At 36.4% G+C, this 18,544-nt stretch overlaps 1 protein-coding gene across 1 annotated transcript in view; it reads right to left on the reverse strand.

Moving 5' to 3' along the window:
* LOC111150891 (GRAM domain containing 1C) overlaps nucleotides 1-18,544 on the reverse strand; it is a 90,413-nt gene that overhangs the window by 46,522 nt on the left and 25,347 nt on the right. The window contains exons 4-6 of the mRNA XM_022508574.1: nucleotides 12,420-12,523; nucleotides 11,721-11,816; nucleotides 7,557-7,637 (exon numbers count right to left, since the gene is read on the reverse strand). Of these exons, the coding sequence (XP_022364282.1) occupies nucleotides 7,557-7,637; nucleotides 11,721-11,816; nucleotides 12,420-12,523 (281 nt within the window). The remainder of the gene's footprint in view (nucleotides 1-7,556; nucleotides 7,638-11,720; nucleotides 11,817-12,419; nucleotides 12,524-18,544) is intronic.

Genomic DNA, 18,544 nt, shown 5'->3' on the forward strand with positions numbered 1-18,544 from the left:
GGGATCCAGTCCTACATCCAGACCCATATTGGGCTCCCTGCTCAGCAAGGAAGGCTGTTTCTCCCTCTCCCTCTGCCCCTCCCCCCTGTTCATGCTCTCTCTCATGCTCACTCTCTCTCTCTCTCAAATAAATAAATAAAATCTTTTTTTTTTTTAAAGATTTTATTTATTTATTTGACAGAGAGAGATCACAAGTAGACAGAGAGGCAGGCAGAGAGAGGGAGGGAAGCAGGCTCCCTGCCAAGCAGAGAGCCCGATGCGGGACTCGATCCCAGGACCCTGAGATCATGACCTGAGCCGAAGGCAGCGGCTTAACCCACTGAGCCACCCAGGCGCCCCAATAAAATCTTTTTTTAAAACCAAAGAACTTTTCAATTTTTTCATTAAAATTCAGATCTCAGTTTCTTCCTTGGCTCATCTGTAAACCTGAACTTCATCACTTCCCTGGAGTTATTTGTTTTCATAAGGATGTATCACAACTTTCTCATCTGTGATAAGCACAAATTGGATTTGGGGAGGGACACTCAGATCAGGTGCATAACCAAATGCAGCAAAACCAGTAGCAGTCTTTGGCTCCTTATTAGTATGAGGGAAATGCACCTGGGGGATTTCCAGAGCACTCGAAAACCTTGGCACTGGAGAGTAGCCCTAGCCAGGTCGCTAGGGCAACACTGGAGTTTTCACCCCATGCCATTAAGAGCAGCCCACTGTGGGGCACCTGGGTGGCTCAGCGGGTTAAGCCTCTGCCTTCAGCTCAGGTCATGGTCTCAGGGACCTGGGATCGAGCCCCACATCGGGCTCTCTGCTCAGCAGGGAGCCTGCTTCCCTTCCTTTCTGCCTGCCTCTCTGCCTACTTGTGATCTCTCTCTCTCTCTGTCAAATAAATAAATAAAATCTTTAAAAAAAAAAAAAAAAAAAAGAGCAGCCCACTGTAACTGTAGCAATGCATCCGAACATGGTGGGCCTAAGCCCGGAAAGAGGCTTCCTGCAGCACAACCTGGAAAGGGCAACACAGAGCTGTAGGGCAGCAAGCCTTAATGCAGCCACTTCATACTCTTGCCAGTGGCTGCTGCGGGCCACCAGACTCCTCACTCTGAGGCCCGCATCACCCTGTCCAGGACCATGGCCATGGGGCTCCAAGGAACCAGGATGCCCAAATGCCAAGAAAGACTCAGGAGAGTGGGACAAGCTTGGACATGGTGCTTTGCTGCCCTCCTTTCTAGTCCCTTGAGGAGGGAGGAGGGGCTGGGCTTGGGAAACTCCCCCACTCCCACCCTCACCCTCCATTTGGAGACTTCCAGGCCACTTCCTACACCCAGCACTCCCGGAAGTGAAAGCATCCCAGTGGGGCACTGTTTGGAAGTCCCTGACCACAGCAGCCGCCCCAAAGTTGGAAAAACATTCAACCCTAAGAGCCAAGGAGGCCACAATTTGTCCACTCCAGTGAGGGACTTAGCTGGAGAGTTGGGAAGAGAGAAGATAGAGTTCTGGCCTGTGGTGTTTGAGCTCCAGCAGCAAAGGAAACTTCCTTATCAGCTGGAAATCTCTACTCCACCCTCCAAGCCATTTTTTTTTTAAAACAGAATTTATTGAAATATAAATCACATATCACAAAACTCACTTTAAGTGTACAATTCAGAATTTTTTCGCATATCCTGAGCTGTACAACTATCACAACTTTTAGAACATTTCATCTGCCCAAAGTTACCCAAATCCATTAGCAGTCAACTTTTCATTCCTCCCTCCTCCTGGAAACAAATTTACTTTTGACTTCTGTGAATTTGCCTATTCTGGACATTTCATAAAAGCAGAATCATACAGTATACGTTCTTTGGGGATGGGCTTTTTTCACATACGATAATGCTTCAAGGTTCATCTATGTTGTAACATGTATTGGTACTTCACTCCTTTCTATTGATGAATAATATTCCATTGTGTGAATATACATTTTTCTCACCATTCACCAGTTGATGAACATTTAGGATGTTTCCACTTTTTGGCTTTATGAGTAATGCTAAGAACCTTCAAGTGCAAGGATCTGTGTGAGCACACACTTTCAATTCTCTTGTATAAAAACCTAGGAGTGGAATTGCTGGGTCATGCAGTAACTATGTTTAACATTTTGAGAAACTGCCAAACTATTCTTCAAAGTTTTCATAATTTCACAACCCCACCAGAATTTATGAGAGATTTCATTACTCCATATCCTCAACATTTGTTAATGTCTATTTCAGCCATCCCAGGGGTTGTAAAGTGGTATCTTGTTGTGGTTTTATGTTTCCCCAGTAGCTGAAGACATTGCACATCTTTGACTGCACTTATTGGCCATTTGTATACCCTCTTTGGAGGAATGAATATTCGAATCCTTTGTGCATTTTCTTAATGGGCTATTTTTCTTTTTCTTGTTGAGTTGTAAGAGTTCTTGATATGTTCTGGATATAAATGCCTGATCAGATATATAACCTGCAAATACTTTCTCCCAATCCAATGTGTTGTCTTTTCACTTTCTTGATGGACACCATCAACCATAAAAGTGTTTAATTTTGATGAAATCCAATTTATCTACTTTTTTCTTTTGTCACTTGAGCTTTTGGTGTCATATCTAAGAAACAACTGTCTAATCCAAAAGTCATGAAGATTTATAGCTACAGTTTCTTCTGAAAGTTTTATACTTTAAGATCATACCTTTGGGTCTATGATCCATTTTGATTTAATATTTGTATATGGCCTGAAGTAGGAATCAAAACTCATTCTTTTGTATGGATCATTTAGTTATTCCAGTACCATTTGGTGAAAAGACTTCTTTCCCTGTGTAACTGTTTTGGCACCCTTGTAAAAAATCAAATTAGGGCCGATAAGTGTAAGATTGTATTTCTGGACTCTCAATTCTATTTCATTAACGTGTATTGTCTAGACCTACATCAGTAAACCTACTGCCTTCATTATTGCAGCTTTGTAGTAAACATCAAAACAAAAAGTGCAAGTCTTCCAATGGTACAGACTGAATTGCATTCCCCTAAAATTGGTATGTAATGCCCTAAACCCCCAAAGTGACTAATTTGGAGGTAGGGACCTTAAGGAGAAAATTAAGGTTAATGAGGTTGCTATGCACTGAATTGTTCCCCTCAAAATTCATGTTGAAACCCAAACTCCCAACATTTGGAGTAGGGCCTCTGGGAGATAATTAGGTTTAGATGAGGTAAATGAGGGTGGGACTCTCATGATGGGATTAATGCCCTTCTAGGAAGATATCAGAGAGTTAGCTTGCTCTGGCTCTGGCTCTGGCTCTGGCTCTAGCTCTGGCTCTGGCTCTGGCTCTCTCTTTCCTTCCCGGCTGTGTCAGAACACAATGAGAAGGCCAGGAAGTGTTCTCACCAGAATCCCACCAAAGCTGTCATCCCAGTCTCAGACTTCCAGCCTCTAGAACTATGAGGAAATAAAGTTCTGTCATTTCAGTCACCCTGTCTATAGCATTTTGTTATTGCAGCCCCAGCTAAGACAGAGTTGTGAGGGCGGAGCCCTACCCTAATAGGACTGGTATTCATATAAGAGGAAGAGCCACCAAGAGTGTGCATGAATAGAGGGAAAGCCATGTGAGGACACAATAAGAAGGCTGCAAGCCAATGAGATAGGTCCCACCAGAAATTCACCTTGCCTATTCCATGATCTGGGACTTCCAGCTTCCAGAAGCGTGAGAAAATAGATTCATGTTGTTTAAGCTGCCAGGTCTATAGTATTTTGTTATGGCAGCCCTAACAGACTAATTAATCCAGTTTTGTTCTTTTTCAAGACTGTTTTGACTATTCTGGGTACCTTCCATTTCATATGAATTTTAGGATCTGCTTTTCAATTTAAAAAAAAAAAAGAATAAATAAATAAATAAATGCCAGTTGGGATTTTGATAGGGATTGCACTGAATCTGCAGATCAACCTGGGGAATGGGGAATATTGCCATCTTAACCATATCAAGTCTTCTGACCCATGAGCATGAGATTTTTTTCACTTGTCTTCTTTAGTTTCTTTTAACTACATTAACTTTCAGTGTTCATCTTAAAGTTCTTTTGTTAAATTTATTCCCAAGTATTTTATTCTTTTTGATATTATTATAAGTGAATCATTTTTTAAATTTTGGGATTGTTCACTGTCAGTGTATAAAATATAATTGATTTTTGTATTTTGATCATATATTCTGCAACTTCCTGAACTTATTAGTTCTAATGGGTTTCTAATGATTTCCTTAGAATTTTACAAATACAAAACCATATCATCTGCCAGTGAATATAGTTTTATTTCATTTTTAATCTGAATGTCTTTTACTTCTTTTTCTTACCTATTTTCCCTTCCCTATTGAAGTCAGAACCTTCAATACAATGTTGAATAGAAATGGCAAGAAAGGACATTCTTGTCTTGTTCCTGACCTAAGGTGGGGAAGCATTAGTCTCTTGCCATTAAGTATGTTAGCTGTAAGCTTTATCAAGTCAAAGAAATTCCCTGCTAGTCCTACTTTGGTTTTGGTTTTGGTTTTTTTTATGTTGGATATTGTCACTTTTTTTTTTCTTTTTTGACTGTGATGATCATGTGGGTTTTGTCCTTTATTCTACTAATATAGTGTATTACATTGAATGATTTTTTTTTTTTTTTTAAAGATTGTATCTATTTATTTGACAGAGAGATCACAAGTAGGCAGAGAGGCATGCGGGGTGGGGTAGGGGGGACAGGCTCCCTGCTGAGCAGAGAGCCCGACGCCCGGCTGGATCCCAGGACCCTGAGATCATGACCCAAGGCGAAGGCAGAAGCTTAACCCACTGAGCCACCCAGGAGCCCCCATTGAATGATTTTCATATGTTCAATCAACCTTGTATAAATCTTACCTAGTCATGGCATTTAATTGTTTTAAAATTGTTTTTATATGTTGCTGGATTTGTTTCGCTAAATTACTTTGGTTTTGTTGAGGATTTTTATGTCTATATTCATAGACAAAATGAACATAGACACAGTGAACCTAAATATTGCCCTGTAGGTTTTTTGTGAAGTTCTTTGTCTGGACTTGGTTATGAAAGTAATAATGGCCTCTTGGACTGAGTTGTGAAGTATTCTCTCCTCCTCTATTTTTTGAAATACTTTATGAAGGATTGATGTTAATTCTACTGTAAACATTTGGCAGAATTTACCATTGAAGCCATCTGGGCCTGAGCTTTTCTTTGTGGGTAGATTTTTTTTATTGCTAATTCAATCTCTTTCCTTGTTATAGGTTTATTCAGATTTTTTATTCTTACTTGAGTCAGTTGCAATGATTTATGACTTTCTAGTCACAATTGTCCATTTCACTTAGGTTAACTAATTTGTTGGCATAAAATGTCCATAGTATGAACGCTTTTCATTTTGTAAGGTCAGTAGTAATGCTATCAGTTTCACTTCTGAATGTAATAATTTTAATCTTTTTTCTTGGTCAGTCTAGTTAAACTTCACTGATCTTTTCAAAGAAAGAACTTTTCATTCTGTTGATTGTCTGTTTTTCTATTCTCTATTTCATTCATTCGGTTCTAGTCTTTAGCATTTCCTTGCTTCTCTTTGTCTTTAGTTTGTTTTCTTTGCCCTAATACTTAAGGTGGAAAGTTAGGTTATTGATTTTTTTTTTTTTTTTTAATTTGACAGAGAGACACAGCAAGAGAGGGAACACAAGGAGTGGGAGTGGGAGAGAGAGAAGCAGGCTTCCTGATGATCAGGAAGCCCAATGCAGGGCTCGATCCCAGGGCCCTGGCATCATGACCTGAGCTGAAGGCAGATGCTTAACAACTGAGCCACCCAGGCACCCTGAGATCAATCCTTTTTTTAATATGGATATTTATAGTTATAAAATCTCCTCTATTCATTGCTTTAACTGCACCCAATGAGTTTTGGTATGTTATGTTTTTGTTTTCATTTAACTTGAAGTATGTTCTAATTTCTCTTGTGATTTCTTCTTTCAATCATCGGTTATTTAGGAATGTTTTGTTTAATATCCACTTTTTATGAATTGTCAAATTTCTGTTATTGACTTTAATTTCATTCACTGTACAGTCCATTGCATTATTTCAATCCTCTTGCATTTATTAAGGTTGCTTTTATGACCTAGCATACGGTCTGTCAGGAGAGTGTTCCATGTGTACTTGAGAAAGATGTATATTCTCCTTTGAGAGTCTCATAGATGTCTTTTAGTTCTAGTTAGTTTATAGTTTTGTTCAAATTTTCTATCTCCTTTTTGATCTCTGTGGTTATTCTATCCATCATTAAAAGTGGGGTATTGAAATCTCCAACTATTATTAGATATTAATAAAATTATCTATTTCCCCCTTCATTCTGCTAGTTCTGTTTGATGTATTTTAGGGTTCTGTTATTAGGAGTATACACACACACACACACACACACACACAGGTTCTTAGATGTAAGTTTATAATTGTTATATATTCCAGATGGATTGACCCTTTTATTATGATAAAACATCATTCCTTGTCTTTATTTTTATCTCAAAGTCTATTTTGTCTGATTCTACTGCAGTCACTTCAGCTATTTTTTGAATACTATTTGTAATAGTGTCTTTTTTTCCATCTGTTTGTATCTTTAACATGTTTCAAACAGACAGCATAGAGTCAGAGTATGGTTTGGTTTTTTTTTTTTTTTTTTTCATTCTTTCTGCCTACTTCTGCCTTCTGATTGAAGTGCTTAATCTATGTTTAATGATTTAAATATAATGTCTGCCATTTTGATATTTGTTTTCTATGTATCTTATGTCTTTTTGTCCCTCTATTCCTCCATTACTGCCTTCATACATGTTAAACAGATAGTTCTAGTGTACCAATTTTAATTCCCTTGAGGTTTCTTTTACCATATTTTTAAAGTTATTTTCTTGATGGTTACCCTGGGGATTGCAGTAGTCCCCCCCTTATCCACAGGTTCACTTTCCCCCCTTTCAGTTCCCACAGTCAACCACAGTCAGGAAGCAGATTGTCCTCCTTCTGACACACCATCAGAATGTCAGTAGTAGCCTAACAATACATCACAATGCCTGTCATTCACCTCACCTCATTGCATCATGCAGTCATTTCATTATCTCATATCATCACAAGAAGAAGATAAGTACAGTACAATAAGATATCTTGAGAGCGAGAGAGATACCACATTCACATAAGTTTTATTATGGTATATTGTTATAATTATTCTATTTTATTATTAGTTATTTTTATGAATCTATTACTGTGCCTCATTTATAAGTGAAATTTTATCATAGGTATGGATGTATAGGAAAAACATAGCATATATATTGAGTTCAGTACTATGTGCAATTTCAGGCATCCACTATGGGCCTTGGACCACATTCCCTGCAGATAAAAGGGAGACTTACTGTAAAATTAACATCTTAACATAACTATGGATTCTGTTTTGCTTCATGGTTCATCTTGGAATTTATATAGTCTAGTCAAATTAACTCCAGAAAAATTCAACTTGCAAACACTGTGGAGGTACACATTGGGAGGTTGCTATTATAAGAAGCACCTGCCTCTGGTATGAACACTTACCTTGTCTAACAGTACATTCTGCCACAACCTAAAGATACTGAGGTAACTTCTATCTCTGGCACCAAAAGATGTAAAGAAAAACTGCAAAGAAAAATGGTGAGATAATTTCAGTGTCATTAAAAAAAGTGGGGGTGGGTGACAGTATCTGTCATGAAGATCTGTTGGCACCTGCTATGATTAAAGCAAACTAATAGGACACCATTCCCTATTTCATATATTATTTTTGTTTCACTCTTTGCTACAATAGAATAAAAATAGGTAATTGGAGCTTGAACAAGGTGTCTTTAAAAACTATCTTACAGGGGCATGTGGGTGGCTCAGCCTGTTAAGTCTGATCTTAGGGTCCTGAGATAGAACCCCACATTGGGCTCCATGCTCAGCATGGAGTCTGCTTAGAGTCTCTCCTCCTTCTGCACCCCCATACAGGCACATGCTCTCTAATAAAATAAATAAAATTTTTAAAAACTTTATCTTACAGGAAATACAATTTTATCAATATTTACTCAGAAAAGGAGCTTGAAATAGGTAAATATTTATCTACACATAGTTTATTACAATAATCTTAAAAACTTATGAAAAAGATTAAAACTATATTTATTCTGAACTTTCCAAAGAGGCATGATTTGGTGTCCACATGAGCCAAGTATACATAAAGCATTAAAAAAAAAAAAAATGCAAGTGGGGGCCCCTAAGTGTCTCAGTCAGTTAAATGAGTGATCAGTTAAATCAGTCAGTTAAAATGGTTTTGGCTCAGATTAAGATCTTATGAGTCATGGGCTCCATGCTCAGCAGGGCATCCGCTTGAAGATTCTCTCTCTGCCCCTCCCCCTACTCGTGCACACACTTCCTCTCTCTCTAAAAATAAATAAATGAATAAATCTTTCAAAAATTCAAGTGGATTTCAGAGATCAACTTATTTTAAGGATCTTAATTTCAAATCATATCTTTCATAGTCTTCTAAAAAAAATCCAGAAATGCTTAATTTCTACTAATTATAGATGTAAAACACCCATGTTAAAACTTAACTTTGCTTTGAATGCTATAGAAAAAAAATAGCATGTTTCAATCTATAATTCTATGTTTGCTTTTAGCCCCATCTCTTCCTCTGCATTTAACTGATTTTGCAAAGTCACGTTTTAAAATAGGCTTTTACGAGAAAATCTGACAAGTGACAGCACTAAATACAGTCTCTCAGTGTATCATCCTTCCGACCCCATAGTTAGTGACTTTTCATGATTGAGTAGTTATTTTTAAGGATGAGAAAGCTCAGTTATATGTTTGATTTGCTAAGAAAAAAAAAAAAAGTCAAACAAATAATATTTTGGGCATTTACACTTTTCATAGGAAAATTTTAAAGTGCTATTTTCCAGTTAATAAATTGAAATGTTGCTATGTAATACTCTCCATGAAGCAAAACTTTTCATAACAAGACTATATTGAGGAGATCTTCCAAACAGAATTATATACATAATATGTGGCCTAATGATAACTACTTAATGATAACTATTTATCCTCTATTTCCTTTCCTTAGACCAAACTGTTTTGCTTTCTTGCATTATCATAATCTTATATCATTTTGTTCAGATATATAGATAAGAAAAATCTCCTAGTCCATTTGGTTCCCACTTCTTTTTTTTAGAACTATTTTTTCTATTTATTTGAAGCACAGTAAAAAAAGAAAAAATGATACATTTTGAAAATTCAGTGGCACAAGGTCCACTGCCATAACTTGAGGGACATTATACAATTTTTTAAAAAAAGGAAACAAAAAGAAAAAAATTTCCATTTGAATCACTGCATTACATAATTTTACCTGCCCAAACAGACCATTTACAAATATTAGGTCAATAAACTGCTAACATTCATAAAAAGGTAACTTTCTTACTGAAATGCAAGAATTTAAAAGATTGGTATCTAAATAAGAAAAGATAAAACTATAGTTCCCACTTCTTAAACTAAATAATTTATCAATTCTATCCACTCTTGTATATAATCTACCACTTAGTCCTATGACTTTGGGTTATTTTTCTTTTTCTTTTTTTTTTAAGATTTATTTATTTATTTATTTGACAGACAGAGATCACAAGTAGGCAGAGAAGCAGGCAGAGAGAGAGGAGGAAGCAGGCTCCTGCTGAGCAGAGAGCCCGTTGCGGGGGCTGGATCCCAGGATCATGACCTGAGCTGAAGGCAAAGGCTTTAACCCACTGAGCCACCCAGGTGCCCCTTGGGTTCTTTTTCTTTTGCTTAATTTCCTCATCTGAGAAAAATGATAATAAAATATAGTAACAAATTTTTGTGAGAATTAAATGAGAAAATATCTATACAGAACTTAAAACAGTGTTAAAACAAGTATGTTCAACAAATGCTAGTTGTTGTTATCATTATTAAAATGAAAATGCTTGACCCTGAAATGTCACTATAGATGTGAGAAAGAGCCATACATTGGGCTTAAGAAGGCACAGTTAGGCTGTCCATGGCACCATTGTTAATAATAACAAAATATTGGAAATGAACTAATGGTCAATGAATAAACAGGAATTACATGAATAAACAGAATAAACATGAATAAACAGAATATGAATAAACAGAAATAGCTCCATCTAGATGTGCTATGACTCCAAGAGATATTAACTTCTTTTTAAGAAAGAACTGAAAACCAACATGTATAAAGTAGCATTTGCTTCAAAAACAAAGCAAAACTATATATATACACATATATATGTATGTCTATATATATAGACACACAAAGATACATATATGCATGTGTCTATATGTGTATTTATAGATATAGATATTTATACACACAAAGGGAAAAAGTCTGAAAAGATACATATCAAACTAATAACAGTGTTTGCCTCTAGAAAAGCAATGGGATTAGGGATTATAGGCATGGAAGAAAGATGTTAGTTTAAGAACTGTTTTGTGACTTTGTTAGGGAATGCAATATATTCGTATATTGATTGTAAAATTAAAATTTTTTTTTAGTTCTTCTTCCTTTCCTGAACAGTTCAGCCCTAAAGCTGTTGGTGGAACAGAGAAAGCCGGCATCCACAGTAGAGGTGAGGGCAGAAAAGAGCTGTAGTAGCCCAAAACAATGTCAAAACCAGAAAAGTTGAGGAGGTTGTCCACATGGAAGGATATAATTCTATTTGGAAAATCTCCTTGATACATTCAGAGCCCAAGTAAGTAAGAAGGGCCTCCATGTATGAGGGTATACACGCTAGACTATCTGGGGTGATATCTGGAGTGATGAGGCTTCAGAGTGACAACTTACCCTCAAATAGTTCAGAGGGGAAAGTTTTTTGTATTGTACTTGGAAGTATTCTGTAAGCATAGATTATTTAAAACAAAAATAAAATGTAAAGTACATTTGAAAGAAACTACAAGATTTAAAATTATTATAATGATTCAATGTTATAATAATGTTTCTCTCCCCTGCTTCTCCCCTTTCTCTCTTTTTTTCTTTCATTGCTTCCCTTCCTTCCTTCCTTCTCCTTCCCTCTCCTTCTTCTCCATGTTTGCCCTCTTTTCCTCCCTTCTTCCTTTTTCTTTCTCAGCATTATGCTTCTAATGTCACACACAGAGCCCTAATCAATCTTCCAGGTGGGTTCAGAAAGATTCTTCATATATCCTCACTAAAAAGTAGCAGATATTGTAGGTAAATAATAAAAATGATGACAGTTAAAGATAACTACCATCCTAAAAAAATATTATAGTGATTATGTGTTTACTTATATACTACCCCAAATCTCTCTGTTCACCAGAACAATTTGTTTTTATTAGTTGCTTCTGTGCAGGTATTATTGACTAAATAATATCATGAAATTATTAGGGTATTCAGAAATAATGATGTTTTACTAATGCTTTCCTTACCTACCTCTTATAATGAAGAAGTGAAAAATATGGGAAAAAGTTCTCTGTGAACTATAAAGCACAAAAAATGTCAGCAGAGTTAATAAAAAAATGTTGATTACATGTTGAAAAAAATGTTAGCAGTCATTTAATTAGCAAAAAGTATTTAACTATACAGAAATTTAGTATTAAATACAATGTATCTCTACTACAAATTCCTAACTCCAAGAAAAATTACCAACACTGATGTATCAGTATGATGCAGATTTTCTCCACATTGTATAATAAAGCAAAGGCAGAAAAGCTTTTCACCTTTTCACCCTCTGTAACAATCTGGATAGCATTTGGGATGAGTCGAGCAGTTTTCTCCTTAGTCATGAAGGTTATGTTCTTTAATGCAATACAAATCTAAACACACAAAAGAATGAAAAATTATTATATGGATTTTTCAGAAACATGTACAGCACAAAATACCAAGTATTACATCAACCTAATCCAGAATATTCCACTGAAGAACATGAAGGAGTTAATAATAATAAGTACATGCTTTCATTCTCTGAAAAAAACAGGGTAAGCAGTCAGACATTCTCCCCCGTCAATAATTTCCTCCACAGCTCTTATCTCTAAGTTTAGGATAGAGTGTGAAAAGACATGTGGGTGTTCATGTTCCATATTAACACATACACACACAAACAAAATTCAGACAGTCTGTCACATAAGACATGATTTTGGCAGTCAAATGGATATATGTTCAAGCTTTTTTCAACCTGAAATCTCTTTCTCAAACTGTATTAAATATGTACAAATGGAGCTCAATGTACTAAGAAAATAGATTACATACTTCAACAGTATATAAATTGTATATATATCTATTACATGCAATACAAGTACAATATACAAATATATATAAATTTACTTTGGAATCTAAAGTGTATTATTTTTAGGAAGACTGCATATATTTCTACCTATGCAATTATTTGTATCAACAAATCAAATCTAAATACAGCTTACCGTAGTTTCCCATCTGAAGATGTTGCTATAGAAACACAGCCAGTTTTCTGAAAGATATAGACGTCCCTGAAGCAAAATGTCCCTCTGAAGAGCACAAGCATAATCTAGACACACAAGAATAAGGAACAGCTTATTCACAAAAATCTGGCAACTTTATAATCTCATTCTACTTTAACACACGAAAAGTCATCACTCTTTGTTCATTAGTTTGTTTGTTCATTCAATCACTCACTGATTCAGATACTTTGGGCACCATACACCAGATATTTTGCTGGCACTAGCATTACCAAACATGGGCCTTGCCCTCATGGAACAGTCTAGAAGGGAAGGTATACAATTAACAAACAAATACAAAATAAGTATAATGATCAAAGTGTAGAGAAAGCTATGAGAGACTATTACAAAGAGGACACAGGCATGAGGGGATTGGGTAGGGAGAGTGTATATCAGAAAAAGTAGTTTTTAAACTAAGAACTAAAGGTCAATAAATGGTCAGCTGGACTATGAGGAAAGAGCATGTGTGAAGACCCTGTGGTAGAAAGAAAAAGCACACCTGAGCAACTATACAAAGAACTTTGGGCTAGAGAAGCTGGAGAAACTAGATCATGTAAGGTTGACAGGCTACGGTAGACTGTGAACTTTACAAGAAGCCACTGATGAGGTGTTTTGTTTTGTTTTGCCATTGATGAGTTTCAAGCAGAAGGGGCCTGATCAGATGTGTATTATTCAAGACTACTTTTTTCACACTAGGAGAATAGATTCATATAAATGAGTTGAAAGTCCAGAGGCAAACTGATGGTGGCTCAGACCTAGAAATGACAGTATTAAGAGAAAAAAATAGTTTTATGTAACTACTTTACTCAAGTAAATATACTTGAGATATTTAAGAGGTAATACTGATGGGAGAGTGGTGATTAGACATTGGAAAAGGGTGAGGAAGGGGACAATAATTACTCCAAAAATTGTGTAGATTTTAAGTTAGTTTCAAGGTTGATCCTCTCTGCCTCAGCACTAAAATCCAGCAAAATCAGGGGTGTTCTGGTAAATGCCACTATCCACCAGTAAGTTAATACCATGATTTAGATTTGGCTCTTTGGCTAATGTAAATAGTATGGCTAAATTATCAATAATTCAAGATATAAAGGGGTGCTGTCGATGGAGTTTGGGGATATAGGTGAGGTTTGGTGGGGTGAGTTCTGAAGCTGACAAACAAAAAAGAATTCTTGAGACATCTCTGGTGCAAAATGGTGGTTTATTAAAGCACAGGTACAGGACCGTGGGCAGAAAGACCAGCTGTACTGCGGTTGTGAGGGGTGGCTGATTATATACTCAGGAGTAGGGGGAAGTAAGGGAAAGCATTTCAAAAGAACTTTCATATGCTGAAGAGGACCCACCTACAAGATACCTACAAAATACTAGAGGCCATGACCTTGTCAAGTTAAGGTTGTTTTCCCCTCTAGCTGGGTATTAACATTAAGACAGTTGGGAGATGCCTGGAAGAACGTCACATGTGTCCCACCCCAGGAGTGGGAAGTGTGTGTGGGGGGGGGTTTGCAGGGTGTCAGCTTGTGCTTTGTCTTCAGCCAGCCTTCTGCTCCCTCATCGCTGTGAGAAGATTTAGTTTAAATGATAAATTTAAAAACTATATAAAGTGATTAACAATTTTAGGAAAACATCATTGAGGTATAAACCTCAAAATATTTAAATTTAATCATGTTAAATTTCTAAGCAAATACTAAAAATTGAGCAAAGTAATTCTTGCAAAATGTTTCCTTCAGCAGAACAAAACTGAGATGCCCCCAAACAAAAGTCCTAGTAAATAATTAAGTAGATTAAGTTACTCATTATGGGTATGCATCTCTAAAACAGGGATTGGGCTCAAGGTCACCTTGAGGTGTCCTGAAATTTTTATCTAAGCCACTGAATCATTTTATTAATTTAGTGCTTCTTGCATTTCAGATCAGAAATACTTGGCACACTTATTAAAACACAGATTGCTAGGCCCCTCCCCAGAGTTTCTGATTAAATATGTCTGGAGCAGGGTAAAGACTTTCAAGTCTAACATGATCCCAGGTAACACCAACACCTTTAGCCTGTGTAGCACACTATGAGAACCACTGCACCATTTTACATTAACTATGTTCAAAGCTATAGCAACCAACCAGATTATTTTAACTGAAGACTATTTGACATAGATTGACAGACTTTTTTCAGTGTTTTAAAAAAGGGTTTTCCTGGGGTGCCTGGCTGGCTCAGTCAGTTAAGCATCTGACTCTTGATTTCAGGTCAGGTTATGGTCTCAGCGTAGTGGGATAGAGCCCCAAGTCCCATCCTGCTCCAAATTCAGCAAGGAGTCTGCTGAAGATTGTCTTTCTCCCTCTCCTTCTATTCCTTCCCCCAACCTTTAGGATAGAGGTGAAAAAGGGGAGGAGGGTGGGAATCCCAAAACAGATATATTTTATTGGAATAAACTATACCTCAATAAAAATTTTTTTATAAAATGGCTTTCTAGCAATATGGCCCATGCAAGAAATGGAGAAATTTTTTTTTAAGCCAGGGGATTTTACTTTTATTTTTTTACTCTCAATTTCCCTACTGATAAGCAAACGTGTAATTATCATATCAGAAGGCAATATTCTACCTGATTGAGTCAAATAACTATCTGATTCATCTAGAATGGAATAAGAAAATGTTTATCAAAAATTGGTCTATGAAAAAAAAATTGGCCTGTGGATTTTATAACTTTATAATTAGTGACTAGAAAGATAGAATAAAATTAAGTAAATTAATCAAGCAACATAGATCACTTTGATATGTGTGTTAACATCAACTAACTAGTTATTACATAATCAATTTTGGAACAATTGAATGGCTCCAATTCTTAAAGATTTATTAACTATAACACAACAAAGGTTAGAGTGGAAATATGTACCAAGTGTTATGGAAATACAGATGGAGTGAAAAAGCACCATATACTTCTAGAGTAAGATTGCACAATAAATAAACAAGATGTCCTATTTATAGTTTTATCAAAGGATTTAGACATCATCTATCCATAAGGGAGATAACAGTGAATTCAAAGAATGTGTTCTTAAACAATCATGTCAGGAAATATACATCCCAAAGTATTCTTTTTTTTTTTTTTTTTCTAAAATATCCTTATCTAGCAGCAATCATCTATGGGAACACAATAATGCTAACATTGCCTTAAAAAAGACTCTCCAGAACAACATTTTTAGGATTGCTTTCAGATTTAATATTTAAATTATAAAAGAAACCATTCTTGGGCACGTGGGTGGCTCAGTAGATTAAGCCTCTGCCTTCGGCTCAGGTCATGATCTCAGCGTCCTGGGATGGAACCCCTCATCGGGCTCCCTGTTCAGTAGGGAGCCTGCTTCCTCCTCTGTCTCTCTACCTGCCTCTCTGCCTACTTGTGATCTCTGTCAAATAAATAAAGTCTTAAAAAAAAGAAAAGAAACCATTCTCCTTTTTCATTTTTTATTTTTTTTAGAGAGTGAGTGAGCAGGGAGAGGTAGAGGAGAAGGAGAGAGAGAATTCCAAGCAGGCTTCACACCCAGTGTGGAGCTGGAGGTGGGGCTTGATCCTACAACCCCGAGACCATGACTTGAGCCAAATCAAGAGTTGGACACTCAACCAACTGAGCCACCCAGGGGCCACAACCAATCTCCTTTTTTATACTTTACATTTTTTTGTGTTGTTTGCTTTTTACTGAGACAACTGTCAAGGTAAATACAAATTGAAAAAGAAAAAAATTAATTTTCCCTGGTGCAAAAAGGGGAAAAAAGACTCCTTCACGTCTCTTTGATTATTTTCTGTACAAAATTTGTAAATTCTTTCTTGCTCCTTTCAGATATATGTGAATCTTTTTAAAAGTGAAATAAGCCCCTGGCCAGTTTTACAACCCAGGAATGTTTTCTTAAGAACCTAGCAGTCACCTCTTTAAAATGTAAACATCAAGAGAGATAGCACCCTTTCTCTCCGTTTCTGTGATATGGTAGAAGCTTAACTTCAGTGGGCACCTCGCTCCAAGTTGTAAAATTAACTCTTGTCATAAAGATGTAAGTTTATTTTTCCTTTTCATAAAGCCAGTTAGTTAAAACAGAGAGTAGCCCCAATTATCAGGTGAATTTATGATGAACTGCGTGCGATAAACAGTACTATCAGTCCTCTTGAAGACTAGTTATCATTTATCTTCAGAGCATTTGTAAAGGGTTGCAACTCTTTGGTTATTTAAAAAGGTGAGATTTCTGTCTTTCCTCACAATCTCTTTTACAGATTACCTGTGATGCAAGTCCCATTCCAGTTGAATGCTTTTTCAATAATAAAACTGTTTTCTTTCTTTTCTAGTTTTGTGGAGTTTCCTGGATGGGTAGGATATTTTCTGGCCTACCAGAAAAAAAAAAATAAACAAAAAAAATTAAAAAAAAAAAAAAAAAAAACAAAAAAAAAAAAAAAAAAAAAAAAATCCTGGCCAAAATTTGGCCAGGATTAAGCAAGAAAAAAAGAAGGCACAAATGAATATTAGGAGTGAAAATGTGGACTCCAGCTAAAGCAAACGTTTTTAGAAATGTTCTAGGGATAGTTAGTTGTCCTAATCAGGGCTTCACACTGGGAGAGGTCAGCTAACAATTAGGACTTTAATTAGGACTATACTCCTTCAGCGGCTACTGTAAGCCCTTCTGTTACCTTTATTAACTGTTTAAAAAGAAATGTTTGGCTAATCAGCACAATCACATTAGAAAAGGGATTTCATTAGTGAAATTAGTGGCTTGTTTATATTGGATGCTACGCATGGGGTCACACTGGTGAAATCAGTTGTATAAATATACATGGATTGGTTAAAATCTTTTAGAGATCCTCTTCATCATCATTATTATAAGTGCAGAGAATAGAACCTAGTAAGTTTTCACCCTTAGGTATGGCACTCAAGTGTTATCCTACAACAGTACTTCTCAAACTTTAAGTGCATATAAATTACCTGGGAATACTACTGGAGGAAGATCTGTGTCTTCTCCCTGACACATTTAATTATTCAAGCATTTATAGCAATATAGACTGATGGATATTTATTTTATTCTTTAGGTTATAATCCAATATTGTCATTATTGATTTTATTATCGCTTAAATTATTCTGTCTTTGACCCCTGGGAGTTTTTTCAAGTTGGCTCCTTTTTTTTTTTTTTTTTTTTTAAGCACTTCCTTATTTTCTGGTGCTATAAACTACAAGATACTCCACAGTCACTTATCTTATATTTTTCATTGTCCCAGCCCCAGAATGGACCATTTTTTCAAGGAGCTCTCATTCACCAGTTGAATGACATCTTGGGTATTCCCCAATTATTACTAAAGATGCTATAAATAATCATGCACAGGACTTTTGGGAACACAGGTTTATAGTTCACTTAAGAAAATAATTAGGATTGGTTAAGCATATGTGTCACTTTACAAGAAAATGCCAACTTGCCATCCAAAGCAGCTACTCTAGTTTGCACTCCCACCACTAACGGATGAGAGTCTGCTGAGCAGAGAGCCCAATGCGGGGCTCGAACCCAGAACCCTGGGATCATGACCTGAGCTGAAGGCAGAGGCATGAACCCACTGAGCCACCCAGGTGCCCCGGTTATATATTCTTTCAAAGAGGGCCAGTCCTGTTCATCTTTAAAAAATCAGATATGGGGGGGCGCCTGGGTGGCTCAGTGGGTTAAAGCCTCTGCCTTCAGCTCAGGTCATGATCCCGGAGTCCTGGGATCGAGCCCCACATCGGGCTATCTGCTCAGCAGGGAGCCTGCTTCCCTTCCTCTCTCCCTGCCTGCCTCTCTGCCTACTTGTGATCTCTCTCTCCGTCAAAAAAAAAAAAAAAAAAAATCAGATATGGGATTATCAACTATTTTCTCTCGGTCTGTAGCTTAGTATATTTACATATGGTATTAATTCTACTTTGTAAAAGTCTGTATTTTCCAAATTTTATAAATGGAACAGGTTTATTGTATCAGTGAGAGAACACTACAAAATGTAAATTTTTAAAAGCAAATTTACATACTGAAAAATACCTAGAAAAGTTATCTGAACAATTTTAACCAAAATTATATGTAGGTATTACGATT

The sequence above is a fragment of the Enhydra lutris genome, unplaced genomic scaffold (genome assembly GCF_002288905.1).
Source record: "Enhydra lutris kenyoni isolate GAN:26980312 unplaced genomic scaffold, ASM228890v2 scaffoldscaffold2, whole genome shotgun sequence".
Lineage (NCBI taxonomy): Eukaryota > Metazoa > Chordata > Mammalia > Carnivora > Mustelidae > Enhydra > Enhydra lutris.